Source organism: Micropterus salmoides, unplaced genomic scaffold (assembly GCF_014851395.1).
Source record: "Micropterus salmoides isolate LMB-PRFRI ecotype aquatic unplaced genomic scaffold, ASM1485139v1 Ms_hic_scaffold_11, whole genome shotgun sequence".
Lineage (NCBI taxonomy): Eukaryota > Metazoa > Chordata > Actinopteri > Centrarchiformes > Centrarchidae > Micropterus > Micropterus salmoides.
Window position 1 is genome coordinate 22,021,789 of NW_024040152.1, and position 21,524 is coordinate 22,043,312.

At 39.2% G+C, this 21,524-nt stretch overlaps 1 protein-coding gene across 1 annotated transcript; it reads right to left on the reverse strand.

Annotated features, from left to right (window-relative positions):
- Positions 1 to 851: 851 nt before the first annotated feature.
- LOC119897868 (tumor necrosis factor receptor superfamily member 11B-like) lies at positions 852 to 19,774 on the reverse strand. The gene is made up of 6 exons (XM_038711882.1): positions 19,593 to 19,774; positions 9,626 to 9,853; positions 8,903 to 9,047; positions 4,119 to 4,334; positions 2,116 to 2,340; positions 852 to 2,026 (listed from the first exon to the last, which is right to left on the reverse strand). The coding sequence occupies exons 1-6, from the start codon at positions 19,638 to 19,640 to the stop codon at positions 1,632 to 1,634; spliced, it is 1,257 nt and encodes a 418-aa protein (XP_038567810.1). The 5' UTR covers positions 19,641 to 19,774; the 3' UTR covers positions 852 to 1,631.
- Positions 19,775 to 21,524: the final 1,750 nt, after the last annotated feature.

Here is a 21,524-nt window from a genome sequence, read left to right on the forward strand (position 1 = left end):
TTGACACGTTTCAAATGAGAGGTAGCTCTGTTATATTGTTGTTTTCAAAATGTGTATTTTGGAGCAAAGAAGACATTTGGGAACAGTAGGAACATAATAATCTAAGCTCCATCTAAGGTCTGCTTACTATCGTTTCATAAAATTGGCTTTTGAGCTCTTTCTTTCCTCACCCAAAGAGAAAGTTATACTAGACATGACCGATGTAAATGAAACATTCTTAAACTTTTACTTAACCTCATCCATCTCAAAATTTAACCTAACATTACCTTTTCAACTTCATAGCTAAACTTAACCAGTCCAATGCTTTAACCTAAACATAAACACTTAACCTCTTTGACTGGCCAATCACAGCGCTTCTGCTCATAACCCTGGTGGGATTCATATTTATTTTGTGGGTGGGTATGATGACCATATATACTGTGAGATGATTTTTAGATCATTTATACCAAGAAATATATCCCTTTTAAAATATCAGGTATTTAAAAAAAAAAACAACAGGATTATCACTGATTGTTTTGTCCATGAACTTTGTTTTTGTTTTTTCCAGAAAACATACTATACTATAGATAGTTTGATTCCCATCCATAATCCGTAATCATCATCAGAGCCGGAAATACACTTTTTACTCAAATAATGACCTGTTGATGTTGACTTTTAAGGAACGTATTTTCAAGTGATGGCTTGGTGTTTAGTAAAGTGGACAAAGATTTATTAGCTCTTGACCAGTGACTGGTGGTAGTCAGCCAGGTTTCTATTCACTAACGTTTTGAACACGAAACGAGATCTGACTTTTTGAATCGCATGAATCTATTCTGTCTGCCAGTTGCTTATTTATAAAGAAACAACAGCAATTTTGTAAAGTGATTTTAATCAGATAATTTGACATTAGTGTTCACAAGTTACACAAGCTTAAAGATGACCAGTCAGGCATATATACAATACAAGACCATACATTTAATAATATAAAAGTAATAAAACAAAATATAAAACAAATATCACTTATCACTTGCAGCATTTGGAATCCAGTATTTCTGATAAAGTAATAAAACAAGCCTTTACATATTCAGAAAGTTATTTTTTTAAATAGAAAACATCTTTGTACATTTAAAAAAACAAAACAAACAAACTGATGAGCTTTACTTGCCAGCAGTCCAGAACAAACAAACAAAGGAAAACTGTAGAAAATACATGTATTTCATTATGAAACCAAATCCTTCCTCTCAATCAGCGAGAAAGCAATAATAATAAAAACTCAACATCTGCCAGTCTATCTTCCATAAAATAGTTGCTATTTACATCTTAAATAGTTTTTTCACAGACTCCGGTCAAAAAGTTCCCAGGAAATGTGTTTGCCTGGAGAACACAGATGTGTGGTAGTTTCAAACAAAAAAATCTTTTAAGGCTTATTAGATTTGATTGAAAATCAGAGAGGCAAGGAAGAATTTACCGTCCCATCTTGCCTTTATGTTGCAGTTAGACAAAATACCTCTAGGCACTTTATGCATAGCTTGATATCAATTGGTGATATCTTAAAGACCTGACTTTATAATGTGACCCATGTCAATTAAGTGTGTGTTTGTGTGATCTGACAACACATTAGTGTTTTGTTTATGCTTTAGAGGACATATTCCCTATTCATTCAATGGCTTATGTGCCTTAAAACACGACTCATCCTGAAGCATACTAACAAACATCTTTTCATACATCTTGTGCGCGGAGGTGGTCCCCATGATGCGGTTGATCTTCCTAAGGCCTTTCGACAAATAGCGTGGTGCCCCCTGGCTGCGTATCACCCTAAGACTGTGAGACAGACCTTTGGCTAGATCCAGGTCATAGTTTGCGGTCTTCCAGAGGTGAAGAAGCTGCCAGATGTACTGCCTGGGCAGGCAGGTGGAGACCACGGCCCGGACATGCTCCTCTTGAACTTTGACTCCCGGCAGGCTGTTGGTGACCTTCAGGAGGTCGTCTAGGGTCAGGTTTTTTAGGCTGTTGCAGCGGGACACTTTCCTCTCACAGTGGTTTACACCTGGGGGGACAGGGTGCGGACATTAATACACAAGTGCAGGACTGGAAAAAGAACTGGTTAAAACTAAAAAGTACAGATTTTGCTCGTACCTTGTATGATGCCGTACAGCTTGTCCTGGTCTTTGTTCTGCTCCCTCCACAGTCGCAGCAGCTGGAGGACCTGCTGCTGAGGAGGGCAGACCTTCTTCAGCTTCTCCAGGCTCTTATGATCCACCCTCCGCCCGGGCAGACTCTCCAACAGCCGCTCCAGGGGCACCGAGGACAGTCGCAGTGAGGAGAGTGACTGGAAAACCGCCTCCTCACACAGGGTCACATCTGGAATAAAATGTAAGAGAAAGACAGAGAGACAGACAGGGAGAGTGCATTTAAAGACAATTTTATTAACACTGTCACGACATGCAATAAAATGTGATAATATTGTTGCAGATCTCTTACAAATAAGTTGAATCATAAGCGATAAAATGCAACTATGGATAAACCACCACTCAGGAGTTTTGTTGCTATAGCCTTAGCCTTAGGCTTGTAATATGATCAGTAGCTTATGGACAAACTTTAAACAGATAGTGCTGTGTAACTAATATTGATGACTTATTTTACTGATGTCATGACAGTTTGATATCATTTTAGAACGTTTTAACATTTAATTATTCAGCATTTGTCACTTGTGGTCACAGTGACAGCATAGTGACACTTAAATCTTCTGACTGTGGCCTTAGTACGTGAGTATGTGTGGGAAATCTACTTTTACAGTTTCAGCATTGTAATCGTTAACTTTGCGGCTGGTAAATAGTAGCATAGTAGAGGTCACATTATGCAATTGGAACAATGATGAAATTGCTGAAACGTGCTGCACTTTGCTGCTGAGCCGCACTGCACCACATGTACACCTACGCTATTTCATCAACACATGCCTTACAATTCTGCAAGCCAAGGTCTTTTCCTTATAAGGCAATAGTATTTTTGTGAACAGCAAGGGGTTTTTTTCTTCTCCAAATTATGGAAATCCCAACCTGAAACTGTCAAAATTAAAACGCAACTTTTATAATTTATGAAGCATTTCTGTATTCATGTACGTGTGAAAATGTTTTCAGATTTACTTGCAGAACATGAGAACATGACATCACAAAACGAAAAAACGTTTAGTAAAACCAATGTTGGTTTAGTACTATTGAGTTTAATGTGAAGAGGATATTAAGCTCATTTCTCTGATGTCTGGATGATGTAAGTGTGGCTTACTCTATAATTGACATTGACATCCTGGTGGTTTCTCCAAATCAATTACGCAGCAACTTCAGGAATCCCAGCGGCTTTCAATTCCACATTTTTTGTTTTAAAAAACGGCTAAACTGTTCTAGGATCTGCTGCAGACAATCTGCGGTTGTGTAGTCCACAGAAAGACAATTTGTGAATGAATGTTTGAGGAGAGCATCACCCTCCCTGACGGACAACAGCTTTTTGTGTTTCCTCAGTGCGCCGGCGTCTGTTCATATGTGTGTATGTGTGTGTGTGTTCTTCAGTGGTTTCTCCAGCTCTGGGAATTCTGCGTCATATTTGAGGCTTCTCTTCTCAAATTAATTGTCAGCATCTGTTATAGATAACGTCTGAGTAACAAAGACTAACCAGCTCGTCCTTGACTCAGTTTCCTCTGTTATTGTAGTTTGAGGATGTGACAGCCAAAGGAGTAATTGATCCATCGTGGGTCATTATCACAGTAGTGCCATAAACATCTCATGCAACCATTTTCTCTGGCTTTTCTCTCTCTCGTGTTGGTTTTCAGGCACGAAGGAATTTGGAAAAGAATGGAATCTGGACAACGAACCTGACCAAGGAAATCCCCTGCTTTCAGGAATGAAAATGACCACATGTCTGAAATAATTTAGTTCTGATTGATTTTAAACTGTTGACAATTGAGGTTTGCTCAAAAACATCATCACGTCTCTATGTGTGTGCACTGTGTATACACTATACAAACAATATCTACCCTGATCCCACCTGCATTAGTCCTAAAATCTCCCATACAATTTATTTAGTAGTTTATTTAGTTTATTAGTGATAAACCCTACTGCAGAGTTGAATAAGCTTTCATGTCTTACCAGTGTGGCACAAAGTGTGATGCTCAGAGCACTCCAGTGTTGCCGTCTTGTCCTGACTGCCACAGTGGCTGTCTGAAGTGGATGTGCCCCATCTCAGTGTCTTCAGGCCAAAATCTGAGCAGTTTCTGTGTGGCTGACATGGCTCGGTGGAGGAGCCGCCGATGGAGAAATGGCCAGCGGGACAACGTTCACACACAGTGTCACTCACTGGTGTACCTAGAGGAGGTTAATGCAGGATGATATATGAATTTTATGAATGAAAATGTGGTTTAAACAGAATCTATACCGTTTAAAATGACCTTTTAAAAAATCTTTTTAAAACACCCAACCATGCAGATTTTTCATTCAACAAAACTTTCATCCTACACGTCATCAATATGATGTGATTCCAAGAACTATGACCACGACATGTGACAACTCCTGAGAATGACTCACACTGAGCTTCTATATCTCGTTTTCAAATGAGAAATGCCACATAGGTTGTTGATGAACTTGAGTACGATTACTATAATGGTATGTTACGTAAACTGCAACACTAGGTGATTTTTCCGATTGACTGACAGGAGAATCAGCTTTTAATAAAAAAGACACTTTAAACGCTTCCTAGACCTTAGGCTATAATATCATGTGCAATGGCATTCTTTTAAAAGATTATGTGATAATATTGTTGACTTACATCTGACAAAAAGAAGAATTTATTTATTTACCTTTTATGTATATAGCCCATATATTTGATGCAATAATTTAATGTAATAATGTAACCTACTTATGTCACCAAGCAACTGATTACGGTTTAAACTACTTTACCCATTTACAGTGACAATTTACTGAATTTCAACAAATTATATCACTTCAGATTTACCATGATAAAATTACAGTAAACCATAGAAACGTATGACCTGCAGCATGCATGACGATATGTTCATTAGTGGAACTAAAGTTGTAATCACATCCTCATTTTATTTTTATCTCTAAAGTGTAGAAATGAAAGCGTGTGGGAGGACAAGTTATGCTTCAGATCTAACCTTTGATTAGTTTCCCGCTATCATGGCACGTTGTGAACTTTCTTGACAACATTTCATCATTTAGCATGAAAACATGAAACCACTGATATGCATGCATCAGAGTGATGTTTCCTGTACCGCTGATGACAAAGCATGTACAGTGTGTGCATAATAATGTGTCAGCCTAAACTATAATGTGGTTTCATATGCTGGCATTGATCATTTCTCAGAATTTTCTTCTGTTTATGCAAAATCAGCACGTTAGCATTTTACTATCACACAAAATAGCTTCCGGTGTCACTTAAAGAAGAGCATAAGGGATTTTTTTAATAAAAAAACTAAAATGGATGGAAATGCATAGATTAAAAGATTGATGGGTATAACATTATATAGACCAGACAAGTAATGTAACAATTGATAATCAAAATAGTTAGTTGCAGCCCTAATAAAAGGAATTTACTTGTATTGTTTCATACATTCATTTGTTGGTTTTGTTTAGTTAAGATCTCTTTTACAAGGGTGAACTAAATCGTCCTGTTGTGTTCCACTGTGTTTCCAAAAACACAGATAAACCCGCTAGAAAGACTTCAAATCTTGCATTCAGAGAGAGAGAAAGAATCATGACTAGAAACAGATAAATCTGGAGATCAAGGAGAAAGAATGGAGTCATGAAAGGCATGTGTTGTTGGGAGACTGAACCATCGGGTTTCTAACATCCTGTGGTTTAAGGTCTAAACCACAACTCAAGGCATTACATAATAAGTCCTTCAGCTTCAGGGAGGGGAATCCCCTGAAATGCTGTCTCATGTCTGCACAGCTTCATAAGACTTTCAAGTCCAAAAGTGCAGAACCATGTTAGAGAAATTCATGGAAAATGTTGTCTCATCTTTGTAACGGTGTTAGCACTACAGGGGTCAGATAATAATTAGAATTCATGGAAAATGTTGTTCTATATAGTGGCTGGATTCTGGGCCCAGGTCTAAGATGAAGTCATGAAAAGTGTAGTGCCAGTTCGTCCTGTGGTTCCAGTCAAACTACCAGATTCTGTTCACTGGAATGCAGCGCCAACTTCTCTTTAAGTTTCCGACAATTACTACTGATGCACCAGGGAGAGAATCTGTATCGAACATCAGGTCAGATACCTGCTGTGATAATGATACCCAGGGTTGCATCTGGCTTAAGAATTGACTACGTTTGGTGGTGTATTGTGAGAATAAAAGCTTGGACTCTAAAGGTAACGTAATGTAACGTAGCGTAACATTAAGGTAACATAACTGATGTTGATGTTGACACCACTGCAGAGAACCTGTGATTCCAGAGTAACATGCAAAAAAACATTACCCAAATATTTGTGATCAGTTTTAGAGACTGTGTGAATGTGTCTTAATTGTAGTTTGTTAAAATGTAATTTCACTCACTCAGAAATGCATCTCATCTACAGTTTTATGTGCATAGATCTGAGTACTGCAGCAGTCTGAGGCACCTGCAGGTGTCTAAGAGCTTAAAACAAAAGATCCATCTGCAAAAGTCCTTTCCATTCTTTTGAGCGTTAATCCATTAGAGAGAGGCACCGTATTTTTACACAATGAGTTATAAGTAAGCACATGATGTATCAGAAATCATTATAGCAGGCAATATATTTGAGTGTGCCGGTCAAGCTGCAGTGAATTCTGAGAGGAAGTGCAGCTTCAGGAATGCAGGGGGAAAGTTATGCCATGTTAGACAAAACAAACTAATAATCCGTGGCTTTTAAGTTTCCTCTTCAATTGTGCTGTAAAATACACTGAAATTATGTATGAAGAGGAAAAAGTGACCAAGCACTTTGCAGAAAATGTCATGATATTCTTAATCATTAACTGCTTACACTCAGAAATGATAGGACCAGCCAACACCAGCTGATACTGCTGCAGACAGGAACTTGAGAATTCAAGGGAACTTACAGTGTTAAGAGGAAGTAAGACTTGGAGGTCAAAGTTACACAATGACTCACAAATAAAGTCACTCTCAGAAAGTTAAAAGTTAATTTCCTACATACATATATAATGGACATCCATCACATGGTGATTGTGCTGACAGAAGCTGTACCTCAATGGAATTCAATGACTCTGTATAACAACTTGACACCGTCACCACAGACAAAAGGCTGTATTTGCAAACAATGGAGTTCATGGAAATTATAAAGTGATCCCTTTCCACACCATGACAACTTGAGGATGACTTTCCTTCACAAATATTCAGCATTGTGTTTTACCATAACAAAAACTAGGATTACTTACTTACTTCTAAAAGATTTTAATGCAGTGGTCTGACATCAGGAAGCTGCCTTTTTCACTCCTTCGACCAAAACCCATTAAAACGGAATTTACTTTTCTGTAAATCATGTCTGGTGTTCTCAATCAGATCTTCTGATCCAACCATCATTATTTCTTTCACTATAGATGATTTCAAGATACAAGCCAGTGCCATTGCTAAATTTTCAGTGTCTGATTACCAATAAATAGCAGTTGTGAAATAGCTGTAAGAGCTGTGTTTAATCACTTGCTAAGATTTAATTTTAAAGGTCAAAATTAGGACATGACATCTATCTGTGCTTCAACATGTACAACTTCAGGTGTGTACCTGACTCTTTTAAATAGTACAGTCCAGATCTGGAAAGCATTTTCAGGCAACACTGCCCCGATTCAGAGCAGGCCAGGTGTGGAAGTACAAGGAAGCCATGTATAAATGTGTCTTTTATGTTTTTTACACACACAAAATCACGATTAATATTAGAACTTCCATTGCTGGGGTGTGGGTGGCTCAGTTGGTGGAGCTCACGCCCCATGTGTGGGGCTGGGTCCTTGCTATAGCGGCCTGGGGTTCGAGTACACCCTGCCCTTTGCTGCGTGTTTTCTCTATCTCTCTCGTTTCCAGACATTATCCACTATCCTATCTCTCTCAAACAAAGGCCAAAATATACTACTGTCATGACATATTTCTCATCCTATATATTATATAACATATATATTTATATTAACAATTAAAGATCTGTGCAGCTTCAAACCAAACTCTTTGTTTTGTGTGACAGACAGACAGATAGATAGACAGAGTGATTCTAAGAAAGAGTTAGAGTCACTTTTACAAAAAAGGTTCTGCGAAAAGAGATGTCTGTATCTAGAACTGATCTGATTGGGTTTCCTCCGATTCATAGAATCAGAGGAAGATGAAGCAAGAGAGAGAGAGAGAGAGAGAGAGAGAAAGGGGCATCCAGTGATACAAGAAAGGGGCCATCTAAATGTGAAAATGTTGATCTGTAACTGATGTGTGTCTTTGCCTTGGCAGCGTGAGGGTTCCTTTCTGACATGCCGGTAGGGCATATCTGGGATTGCACTGATTTGTCATAAAGTGAGACAGGGGAAAGGTAAAGCATGTGATGTGAGAATTAAAAGAAGGTTAAAATTGATAAAAGTAATGGGTTCAAAATGCTGAAAACACATATGTACTGCACTGCATAAGAATGTGCACACATACTTAGAAAGTATATCCCCATACACACACATAGACACATATAACACTTTCCTTAACTTTCAGTGATAATATTGAGCCCACTGGACTTTTATTCACTGAACTGTAAATTATTGCTCTGCAATTTTAAATCTGATTCACATGCTCACAGGATCCACAGAACCCCCCCCAAATAACTGATGGTCTACTATATCAATATCTTATTTGCAACAAAGGCAGCCTACCAGTACAATGACCTAATAATAATGATAATCTTTTTAGTTATCTCAGTCTTACCTAAAGCTGTCACTCCGTAGCCCTGTGGACAGGTTCTGTGTTTGATGCAGAACTCCACCACTAGGTGGAAACCTGGAGCACACTCACACAGCTGGTCATGAGTGCTGTTGCATTGCTGCTTGACAAGCTGCTTTTCCTTGCACACCTAAACACAACAACATACACCTGTTGAAACTGTGCTGCTGCATGTACACAATAACATACACTAAAGGTTAGTATTAGTATGTACATATATAAACAGAGATATATGATATGACCAAGACAGATCATAGTGTCTTTAACATACAGCATATTGATATAAATGCCATACTAGAACAGGAATAAAATAAAAGCAGGCCAGTGGGCATGTTACATAATTTATCTCGAATGGCAAAGGGCAAAACATTAAAAACTCTGGGGGAAGATCACTCTGCCGCAATGAGCATATTTAAACTTGCACTTTTAGTAGCAACAAAAATGGAAACACTGGTTTAAAAAAATTACAGATGCTGCGCCAAGATGTAAACAAACAGTATAGTCATGCATCTAAGAAAAAAGCACCAGGAAAACCGCAAAACAGTGGTGGCATAAATGACATGGTGGAGGATAAAAACATTAAAAGCATTTCGACTTCAGCTGAATTCCTGAACACTAAATGAATATAAATCTATATTCTATTAAGATGAAAACAAAACAACAACCAAATATTAAGATTATGTGTAAAACTTTTGGGCTTGTACATACCGAGGTGCAGTATTGGCATGTATCATCCCAGTGCCAGTTCTCAGCAAAATGGTTCTCAGGACAAGCCTGACACTCTGTGGGTGTGTCAGCGGTGCAGTGTCGTTTCAAGGCTGTGCCAGGAGGACACTGGTCGCACATTAGGCGGTCAGATGTCACGGGGTCGCTGTACGGGTACTTTGGCGGTATGGCCTGCTGCTGGAAGGCCCAGGAAAGAGAAGCTGTGAAGAGCTGCAGGAGGAAGAAAGTCAGTTTAGTACTGAGTCAACAGCAGGGACAAAATCTCCAATGAAACACATCTCGTGCGCAGCTCCTCTTTGGCTAAAGGTTCAAATATTTTTTTATTTTGGAACACTCGTCAGCCCAGAGCTTCCAGTAAGAAAGAGTTGAAAGAAAGGTCAGAGCTGTAAAGTTAAAGCTCCTGGTGGACTCGCACTCCTAAAGTGATTTCCTCTGCTTTATAGAGTGAGTTCAGGGAGTAAAGAAGAACATTCTGCAGAATTTTCATGGACATAGATTACTGCACAGAGGCAGCCCTTTAAAGAATAACAATTTTAATCTTTGCATGTTTGCAGGAGTCATTATCGTCCCATTGTTTTGTGCCTCAAATCATTATGCTAAATGCTGTCAGCATAATGACTATTAGTCTTGATTAAGCAAACAAGTTCATTTTACTGCACTTGGCAGTATTTCTCAACGTCTCAGCTGTTTTCCAAAGCTTTTAAATTAGTTCAGATGTTTCAGTCATGGCAGTATTATGCACATAGTATGACATAGGATTAGCGACCATTACTGTGCAGCTCTGACTTCACCAACAGTCTCTAACCCATGTCAGTAACTGTAAGATAGGCTGCTTTGCAGCTGAAAGGCATTTGACGTGATTTAGCGGTGATCTACAGCAGTTTATTACCGCCCTGGAGCAAGAGCACACCACACCCATATATCTTCTCCCCCTCTAAAGGCAACCCATCCTTTGTGACACACTGTAAAGTGGGTGGCTGTTAGCGAGCCTCTGAGTCCAACATATGTAGATATTGCCTCAAAAACAAGCCCATGTATCATCCCCTGAACAGAAACTGAAAAGCTGAGGCTGAACCTAAAATCTGAGATGGCAGTTGGTGAGTATGTCTGACATGCAGCCATGCAGCTGGTCAAGGCCACATGCAGACCAGATGTCACACATCTGGCTCCTTCCAGTCCCTCAGCCATTGGCTCTGTGGACTTTCCCGTTGGCCCGGGACACATCCTCACTGCTTGGACAAACTAACAATAGGCCGTCCTTGCATTGTGTGTACGTGTATTCTTGTATGTGGTTTTCTGCTTTCCACTGTGTTTGTTTGTGCATCTTCAAAAATGAATGAATTTGTACAACAAACAACTACAAAACATTCACGCATGTGCGTGCAGGAGTGCAAACATACAGGAATGTGTGTGTCCCTGCATGTGTATATGTACGTGTGTCTGTGCGCGTTTGCCTGTGTTCATGTCCAATTTCCGTCTTCCTCAGTGCTGGTCTGTGTGCTCTGCGGTCTCCTCTCCTGGCTGCTGTTCATAAAGAGAACTGTTGGAGGTTACTGGGCTTTCCCCATTCACCACCAGAATACAAAACACTCACCCACTCTGTTCTACAGTTTACCCGCTAAACAACATTGATCTCATTCCTGCATGTGTGTATTTGTACTTATCCCATTTACCTTAAACCTTGCAACCACAAAACACAACATACTGTGTGTATGCATGTGTGAAACAAAAGGAAAACAAGAGAAAGAGTGTGTTTTGGTGTGTGTGTGTGTGTGTGTGTGTGTGTGTGTGTGTGTGTGTGTGTGTGTGTGTGTGTGTGTGCCACATCTCTCATTCACTATTATATTACAAAATATTTGGCTACAGAAATCTTTTCATCAGAAATCTATGTGTGTAGATGTGTGGGTGTGTGTAGAGGAGACAACGTGCACTACAGCTGTGTCTTCCCAATCTGTCATATGTTACTGAATATCCTGCTTATGCTACAAACTACTTTGATCTGCAATTCATGTATACTGTATGTCCAACAGTGTGTTCTCCTTCTTAATAATCACATGCACATGTATTTTCTTATTTAGAGTTATCAACCTGATATATTGCCATACACAGAACAGAAAAAAAAAACCACGTAGGTTTACATCCTTCTATTTTTGTTTCCTTTTGCAACAGAGGTCATTGAAAAAGGTAGTAAAAATAGATGAATGGGTTTTACACACCATAATAGAAACCTAAGCTTCAAACAGCCTGGCGAGCGGAGTGGTTTTCCCGGCAAAACCTATGGACCTCTGAGCACCACATTTGGTGGAAGGTTTTCATCCACAGCGACGTGCTGAGCAGTACCATGGCTGCATGTGTTTGTAGCATGGGTGGCCCCAGCAGGAATCAAACCCATAATCATAGTCTTGCTCTTCAAATTAAGAAGTGTATATACACACTATTAAGCCGTGAGACCACAGCCAATCAATTTAGAAACATCCGGAGGGTGGAGTGCATCGAGGGACTGACGGAGGGTCACCTGGGCTTTTGAAAATCTGGGTACGGCTACTCTTGTCACTTCGACTTTCATTTTTGGTTTGAGTCAGGATGAGTTCACTGGCAGAGCTGGACTATCTTTAGTCATGAGAGCTGATGAGCCTGAGCACATGTGGAAGGGGTCGGGTTTGTACTTTTATTTTTTTTCCTTCATACCGCACAGTAGTTTGACTCCAGCTGCGATATACACAGTAATGTTAAGTAAGTAAAATAAAATGACAGCATATGCATGCTCAGAAATGTTGCATTAAAATATCCCATCTTTATGATCAGATCGAAAAATCCCTTTGAAATGATAAAAAAAAAGTGGTTCAATGGTTTAAAGGCACCATGCATTTTTCATCAAGACTGGATCCGCAAAATTTGGTTGAACTAAGTGAGATGGGCTTTCTTAGTCGAGAGAAGATTATCTTTTTATACTCAAATCAAGTTCAGCTACATCTTAAAACTAAGATTATCAGACATACCTATAAAATGTTTTAGATGAAAAACATTCAATGTCTCAAGCTGAACTTATTCTGCTTGTTACTTTAGGCAGAACCGCACTTTTCCAAAGCAGCCAGTACAGTAGCTTTTTGCTTTTTGAAAAAAAAATTTATATATTGGGAAGATGTCCTGTGGTGTGTGCGCATCCATCTATCAGCAGCTAAAAGAGATATTGAACTTTTCACCCTCTTTGTCGCCTTAGAAGCTGCCATCTGACGACATCATGACAACCGCTAGAAACCCAAATTACACAGCAGCTAGGGGATACTGACAGCCATAATTATACTGTTAACATCATCAGAGCAAAGCTCAGCAAGAGGCATATCCTACATGGATCACAGCTAGCTGAGAGGAAAGGATGGATGAAGGTATGAAGGTAAAGATGATGTTCTACCTTCCCTGAGCAAGATGCCCTCGAGGAAGGCAGGGCAGCTCTGATGAGAACTGTATGTGAAGCTGCTTGATGAAAAAAGCAGGCTTACTTCATCAGGCCTTCATCTGGATAAATACTTGTTCAAATAAAAACACTATATATTTAAATCAGCTTCATCTGATATAGTTTGCTTACATAATCTATGCCAGTAACTCCCATTTGAAGTGAGTAGAGAAAAATACCTTGTGTTTATGCAAAGACGATATTATCCAGAGAACAGATGTTACCCTCTTGAATGATACAAACTTCGACTTGGCACGTATGTAATATCTCTGACATCATCATTCCTTAAATAAAGTTAGCCCTTTGGCGAGACAGGGTTTATGAGACTTATAAGGGTTTTTGTTATCTATAACCCATCTGGTGTCAAAATTACATCCATGGTGAAGTGTAATGATGACAGAGTGCTTTAGTGAAATAGGAGGAACTGCGATTTGAGCGCTGCATGACAGATGGGCTGTAGCGGCATAACTACAGAGTTCAGACACCTGATAGAAATAGCCTTACAAATGATCACACATGCTTTCACGTGAGCTTGTAAAGAATGCATCATCTACAGATAATGGGCTGGTAATGGGCTTATTGATTTCTACACACATGGTTAAAAAATTATTAAATAAATGAATGAATATTCGTGGGAGCACAGAAGATAAAGTAAATACTGTGCAAAAAAAGAAGTCAGGCAGCTTGATCATGTGCACTGAAAATTACAGATTGGTAGAGAGAGATATGTTTTGATTTGAATTGATACAAAAGGTAAATTCACAAATTAAAACATAATAGAAATGTTTTGGAGCTAGGGCAAGAAAAGAGAATATTTAAAACAGACAATAACCAAATTCTGTATATCACAATTACATTATGAAACAGGAAACACGCCCTCTATGGTGTTGTAAGTGGAAATATTAAAATACTTCCAGAACAAATTAGCCACCGTATTTAACTAACTTCCCACAGTTAGGGTTATGGCTTCGAGTTCCAATGAACATGGAGCAAAGAAATAATAAAAAGAAAGAAGGGTTTGGGGGGCCTGAGGTCAGTTTTAGATGCATGGCATGAGGAGAAGAGCCATGGCACAAACGGACCAAACCACACTATACCAGCTTATCCACCAGGCACATGGCTTCAGTTAACTGTAGAACGCAGGTGGTCTGAGGGGGGATTCCAGCGCTTGGAAGTGTGTGTGTGTGTGTGTGTGTAGGTCCCTTTGAATATGGAATCTGCCTTTTTTCACTCAAACAGAAAAAGAGAGACTACAGCATACACTGCATCACAGGAGGTCATCATGCATTGATTTATCATTTTTGATGAAATTCAGCATGATCTATTTTAATAATGATCTCATCACCTCAAACTAAAAGTGCTTCTAGTATACATGTGTGAACAAAAATTCTTTGGTTCCAGCTTCTCAAATGTGAATATTTCTGGTTTTGCTGTGGAATATTGTGAAGGGCATTTAAATAAAAAATATTTTCTGACATTTTATAAACCAAACTATTAACTGATTAATCGAGAAAATAATCATTAGTGGTCGATCAGTGATGGCAGAAAGATTTTTTTAGTTATTTCCCTAAGTTAGGAATTAAATTCAAGTGCATATACTTTGTATATTTTCTGCTATTTTATATTTCTACTCAACTTCAAAGGAAAATGTTATTTTTTATATTCCACTACACTACATTGACAGCTATATTTACTAGTTAATTTACAGATTAAGATTTTACATTAAAAACATATAAGATTATAAATATGATGCACTGATAAAAGATTAAACGGGTTATCCCCAACATTTTTGCCTTGTACATTTTTACATTATGAAATATTTCACAAAAAGCAAAAATGTAATAAAAGTCCTACAAATGAATTCAATTTGTGTATAGCAGAACATTACTATTTTTCTCATCTAATGACCTCCCAAATGGATACTGTGACACCTGGAGGAGGTTAACTCTTAGGTTGGGAACCACTGCACTAAACTACATGCTACTGTGTATAAAGTAGTTTATATTAGCTACAAGTCAACCAGTTACGACAGTAAAATGCTACTTACACATTAATGCATCAGTATTACCTAATGACTTAGTATTATTTTGTTGCATAACAAGTACCTTAACTGTTGATATCAAGTAAATTTTCCTGACAGTACTTCTGTACTTTTACTTAAGTACAGTTTTAAATGTAGGATTGTTACTAGTAATGGAGTATTTTAACAGTGTGGTATTGCTCCCCATACTAAAGTAAAGGATCTGAGATCAGCATGAAAACTTGGACATATCTCAAAGCCAGACATGTAAATACATAATAGAAAAAAACAGTAGCTGCATTTGTCAGAAAACTTTAAATATGAGAACTTGTCACATGTTCTGGCTGTTTACATTTCAAGCTAAATAAATCAAACTCTCCTCAGGTTCCAACATACATAAGGTTAGATAAACTGTCACTGCAGAAATTTGCATACAGTTGTAAGATAAAACAGAAATAAAGGTCAGCGTGTGACTAATACAGCAACTGTATGTATTTTGCCTGCTCTCTTTTTGCTCTTGTCGTCTTTCTTTATGTGTGTGTGTGTGTGATGTACACACACACACACACACACACACACAAATATCATTGGATCAGAGTTCATCACAACTGTGCCACACACATACACGCCCACACACGCATACATATGACTGCTATCAGTACTACTGTTGATGAAAAAGGGGAAGTTAGGTGTGTGGAAGCAACTTTCAGAGGTAATCGTTGCTTTCTGAATAAACGTTTGTGCTTGTTTGTTTAAACACTCACACTCACTTCCTCACCCTTCCTCCAGTATTTGTCTAAAAAAAAAAAAAACTAAACATGAGGCTGTTGAGGCTGGTTGTCCAAGTGACCCATCTGTTGCTTCGCCTTCGTGCTAACCTGCAGCTACATTTAGGGAAGTTGGTGCAGCTAATGCCAACGGCCACATCAGACATTGAAGGAGAGGATAAAGAGATAAAGAGGTCACAGATAATAATAGAGGGAGATACAGTATGTTCATACATGGAGATGGGTGGCTGGATTACAGGATGGATGAATGACACGCAGGCTAGCTGACTGACCTAATAGACATGTAGAAAAGAGAAGACAGAAATCCTCCTCAGTTGCATTATTGCGCTCTTCACTGCACTTTCCCACCAAAGATCTTTGTTTATACATTAAAACAAGTGTTTTCACATTAAGTCCAATTTCGATGTCTGTTCCACTGACATCATCCTGAGCTAAGACCCAAACAAACAAGTGTGTGTCAGAAGCCTGCAGGGGAACAGCAAGAGCGCACAGGTGCATGATTTGCATTTAATACTGGACTTCTAAAGCCAAAGCATGTCATGCTTTGGACAAAAAATTACAGTGTCCCTTTAACATACACGAGTTACTTAATGACAGAATGAGAATGGCTTAACAGGCAAAAAGGTATGAGAGATCCAGTGGGGTTCAGATTGACTTATTGGCTTGATGCTGACAGTTGAGACAGACTGAGTGGTAGGAGAACTGACTCATTAGTTGGCTAAATAGATGCTTGTTTGGCTGGCCAAATGACTGAATGATAGATTAGCATAAAACACTACGTCAGAAATTGAAAGAAGAAAAATATTTGCCTATTTTAGGTGAATTGTGGAGTGTGGAGAGTAGACAGCGCTGTGGTTGAGGAAATACCTTGTATAGATGATAATGCATTAAATGCTGGCAGAATGTATTTCACTGAGTTCTACACTAGCTTTACACACAACTTGCAAAAACACAATTACTGACCACTTCACAGAACAGGAGATGTCTCTCTCTTTCTCACACACAGACAAACACACACAGGCCACAAGTAGCCTACAGATAGCGGGTCCAGTGTTTTGTAGCAACAGGCCTATGTGTTACGGTCCGGCTGTGCCTCTCTCTCATTCGTGTTTTCCTGTCAGTTCCCTGTTTGTTTTTTTCTCTGTCTGTGCGTGTGTGTGTGTTTGTCTGGGCGTGGCGTTCCATTCCTCTACTACGTCCAGCACACCTGTGACTCATCCACTAATCAAGACTGCAGCATAACACTGCAGTCTTCCCCAGATCGTTCAGACGGCGGTGTTGTAGCTCTCCTATGGCTTGTAGGCCTACCACGAAGGGCGTTCAACCTACTTAGAGTTAACACGGTGTTATCAAGTAAACTCAGGGTTGACAAACTCTGGCCGCCTACACTGGTATTAAACGGTAGGCTGTGAATAGGATGTTGGTTAGTTGAGTCGGTGTTAACCACATTGCTTCACTTTGCAAGGCTGCAACATCGCGCACACACCTCTGCCGTGTATTAGCCTATGCATGCAGTGGGAAATGATAACCTATGAGACTTCGCAAAGGGATTTAGCAGGGAGGAAAATACTCGTGAGTTTAGCCCACAATCACTTTATTATCATGCACCTTAGAGACTTTGCCGTGAATTAGGCCAATTCAGAATAAATCACCATGATTTGAATTTTGTGACTTTAATTTCAGGGAATACCCGATTGTTAGGCCATTGTAAATTTACAACATTCATCTAGGATTTGTTTTCTCTGTTTATTAACCCCCACCCATCCGTATTTTTGGACACGTAAAATACTCAGATAGCCTACGTGAAAACACAGGAGGATTCAATTATAGCCTACAGATGGACTACGTCTAAGAAACGAGCCCGAGACATCCTCTCTAAAATCACAGAGGCTGCGGGGCTCGCTGTATGAACGTAATGCTGTTGTGTAAAGAGTGTAATTTCAGCTGCAACCGTAGTGGTAAAAATATTTTATCAAGTGATGTGTATTAATCATCATCAACACTGAGTACAGATGTGGTGTGTAGTTCACGTATAGGCCTACAGGGTAACCTCGAGTTAACCACAAACCTGCTCTGAGCAGTTTAGAAATGCACTGTAAGTTGTCATGGCAACAGACCTCGGTTAACACCCATCCACCTTTTGTAGTAGCCTACGGGTTTATCGGGAAGTTACACACAACGTCACAAAGTTAGGCTTACTCCTGAAGTTACCTGGATAATCCAGTTACCTTGCTTCGTAGTAGGCCTACAGGCCCTGTGCTCACTCTATCGTTTTGTTTCATGCCACTTGCGTACGCCAGACCATTCACCAAGCTAACGGATCTGCTCACCCAGCACCTTCCCTCACCTGTGGTTTATACAGTAAACTGTGTTTTACTGCAGTTAACTTTTGTTGAGTCTTGCATTTGGGTCCAGATATCTCTCTGTCCATAACAGTAGGCCCTATGATCTGTTTCTACGAGGCTACATAATCTGTAGGCCTACATGAACATATGCAAAACCTGCACACGCCCCAACACAGCACAGCATGCAAAACGCATCAAAGAAAAGAACTGCTCTTACTGCTGGGGCATTTCAAGCCCCTTGAGAAGTGTTAGAGAACAAATTGGTGTGAAAACAGACTGTCAGTAAACACCATCTGCTGGCAACAGGCCATGGATCTAGTTTGAGAGTCTAGTTCATTTCAAGTTTCATTCATTTCAACCGTGCCATAGGAAAAGCAATGAAATGTGACCCAAAGTAAACTTTCAACAACTGATGAAAATAGATAGGGTAATGGGTATTCACAAGAATGAATAAAACAATGAGCACAATGAGTTAAAACACAGTTCAGGTCCATTTTAAAAATTTACTTGTACTTAACATGCAAATATCTCATCATCACATAGTCCTAAGAGACATAGCCTACAGCCATAAACACCACAAATTACAACCTCAGGATTCCCAAAAAAAGTAGAATCCTGAAATCTTTCTACACAACAAAACTGAATATTACCTTTACAAGCTTATGTTGCAGGGCTGCAATATGGGACAGCATTCTACTGTCCACACCTTGTACATCATAATAATGTCAGCCTCAAAAAATTGGGTTTAGGGGTATTTACCCTCCATACCCTCCTGGTATTTCACTGCAGAGAATCTATCCCAGTGAGACAGAAAGTCCTTCATCTTATGAAAATGCCATGCAAATATACTACACAAATATTGGATCCTAAAATAGTGATGGTACTGTAGAAGAAAAGTCCCCTTTCCACAGTACCATCACTACTTTAACTATAATAACGCGAACATGGCATTATTTGGCATGTCTAAACCTATAAAGTATCATGACTATCCTTAAAAGCAGTGATGATGTACATTGTGACTTGAGTGCACCAATTACTGGCACCTGTAATAAACGGATAGCATCAAACTACCTATACAGACAAAGTCTATACAGAGGGAACATAACACGTGATCAGCGAATCTCTTTTCTTGAGGATACATCTGGACTCAGGCGAATGCCTATATCCAACCCAAGAATCTCAAACCGCGTGTAGCGCAATAACATTCCATGTCTCGCAATAATCGCTCCGACTGAAATGCCTTTAGAATAAAACGTCATTCATTCAGTAAGAAGTGTGCTCCAGTGGATCACATCGGATCAGCGGACCAAGGAGAAGAGCTGCAGAAACTCTGGTTACTCACCACTATCAGTTTCATGGCCGGGTTCGATTTCGCTGTCCGAGCGATCATCTCCACTGCGTAAAAGTGAACCTCGGTGTGATGGGGTCTCCATCACAGATCTGTTCTTATACAGTACAGAGAGAGGGGGGAGCGAGCGAGAGAGCGAGCGAGCATGTGCCCACCCACCTCGTAATCCAGTGCACAGCCCTCTCTGTGTCAGTCCTTGTGTTTCTCTCTCACCCCTCAGTCCTAAAAATAAATTGCATCCTCACGATTAGCGTCGCGATTACGCAAATAATTGGATTACGCAGACGACGGTAAAAGAGGAGTGGATTCATGTGGATTCATTTATGAGCTCATTTTGTTTTAAACTTTTTAAAGCTATACAATATTCCCGAAAGAAACCCCTAATAATTATGGCAAAGGAACTTGACATTGATATTCCTGACTACTGAAAAACTGTGGTAAAATAACACAGTGATTAACAATCTGTCTGTAAACCCAATGTGTCAAAGTAAAACAGTAGCCTGGTTTGACAGAATATACACTAAACAAAATTATAAACGCAACACTTATATAAATACATTTTTATTGATTGTCTATCCTCACTGAGACAACGTTTTTGGCTGGTAAAAATAAACAGCTGTTAATCATTGTATTTACACAGACCAAATTATAAACGCAACACTTTTGTTTTTGACCCCATTCATCATGAGCTGAACTCAAAGTTCTAAGACTTTCTCTATGTACACAAAAGGCCTATTTCTCTCAAATATTGTTCACAAATCTGTCAAAATCTGTGACCTGACAGCAACTTCACACAGCCATAGGAGAAGAGTGGACCAACATTCCACAGGCCAAAATCAACAACCTGATCAACTCCATGTGAAGGAGATGTGTTGCACTGCGTGAGGCAAATGGTGGTCACACTAGATACTGACTTGTTTTCGGACTTGTGAAGTGGATGAATTATCTCGGCAAAGGAGAAGTGAACAATATTTGAGAGAAATGGGCCTTTTGTCTCAGTGAGGATGGACAATCAATCAAAATGTATTTATAGAGGACTTTAAAACAACTAGAACTGGCACAAAGTGCTGTCCAGAAAAATAAATAACAGACATGAAATACATAGCTCACACAACGTATGAAATACAAATAAAGCCAAAACAACCATACAATAAAAAACAATAAAATCAGTACAATCAACATGTCAACTTCCGGTGTCAAAGGCCAAGGAAAAGAGGTGGTTTCTAAGATGAGATTTAGCATCTCAAGGACAACACTGTATATGTGCAGAACTGCTTTAGGAACCGGAGCCACAAGATCAAATATATAACAATAACTGTCTTTCCTAAAAACTGTGAACCATCACAGTGTCTGCCTCATGGTCACCAAAGCAGGGAGAGCTTTTAGGAACAGGAGTTACCTTGAGTGTTAGGAGAACTGTGATGCAAACATTTTTCAGGTGCTTGATACATAGACTCCAGATGGTTTTACAATGTTTCATAAGAAAATCTACTATATGATTTCTTGTTACATGTCATCCAACTAATTCCATCCAACCATCCATCATCAACCGTTTATCCTGCTTACAGGGTCGCAGTGAGGTTGGAGCCTATCCCAGCTGACATTGGGCGAAAGGCCATCAACCTTTAGGTCTGTAACCTTTAGACCACCACTGCTGTATTGTACTGGTATAGTGAAATTCACTTTGATACTTGACTGTAGCAGGCTTTATTGTGCAATCTGAATGTAACATTCTACATTCTACATTTTTATTACTTTTAATAAGAAAATGAAGGTTCATGTAATTTGAATAGCAGTAAAATTTCTCCCAAATATTTACTAAATTAATTTAATAATAAAACCACCTTTAATCACATGCTTAAAGTTCCATACTTAGGCCACCTGATGACGACTGAGCAAACTCCAGATCTCCTGAAAAAGCTAGTA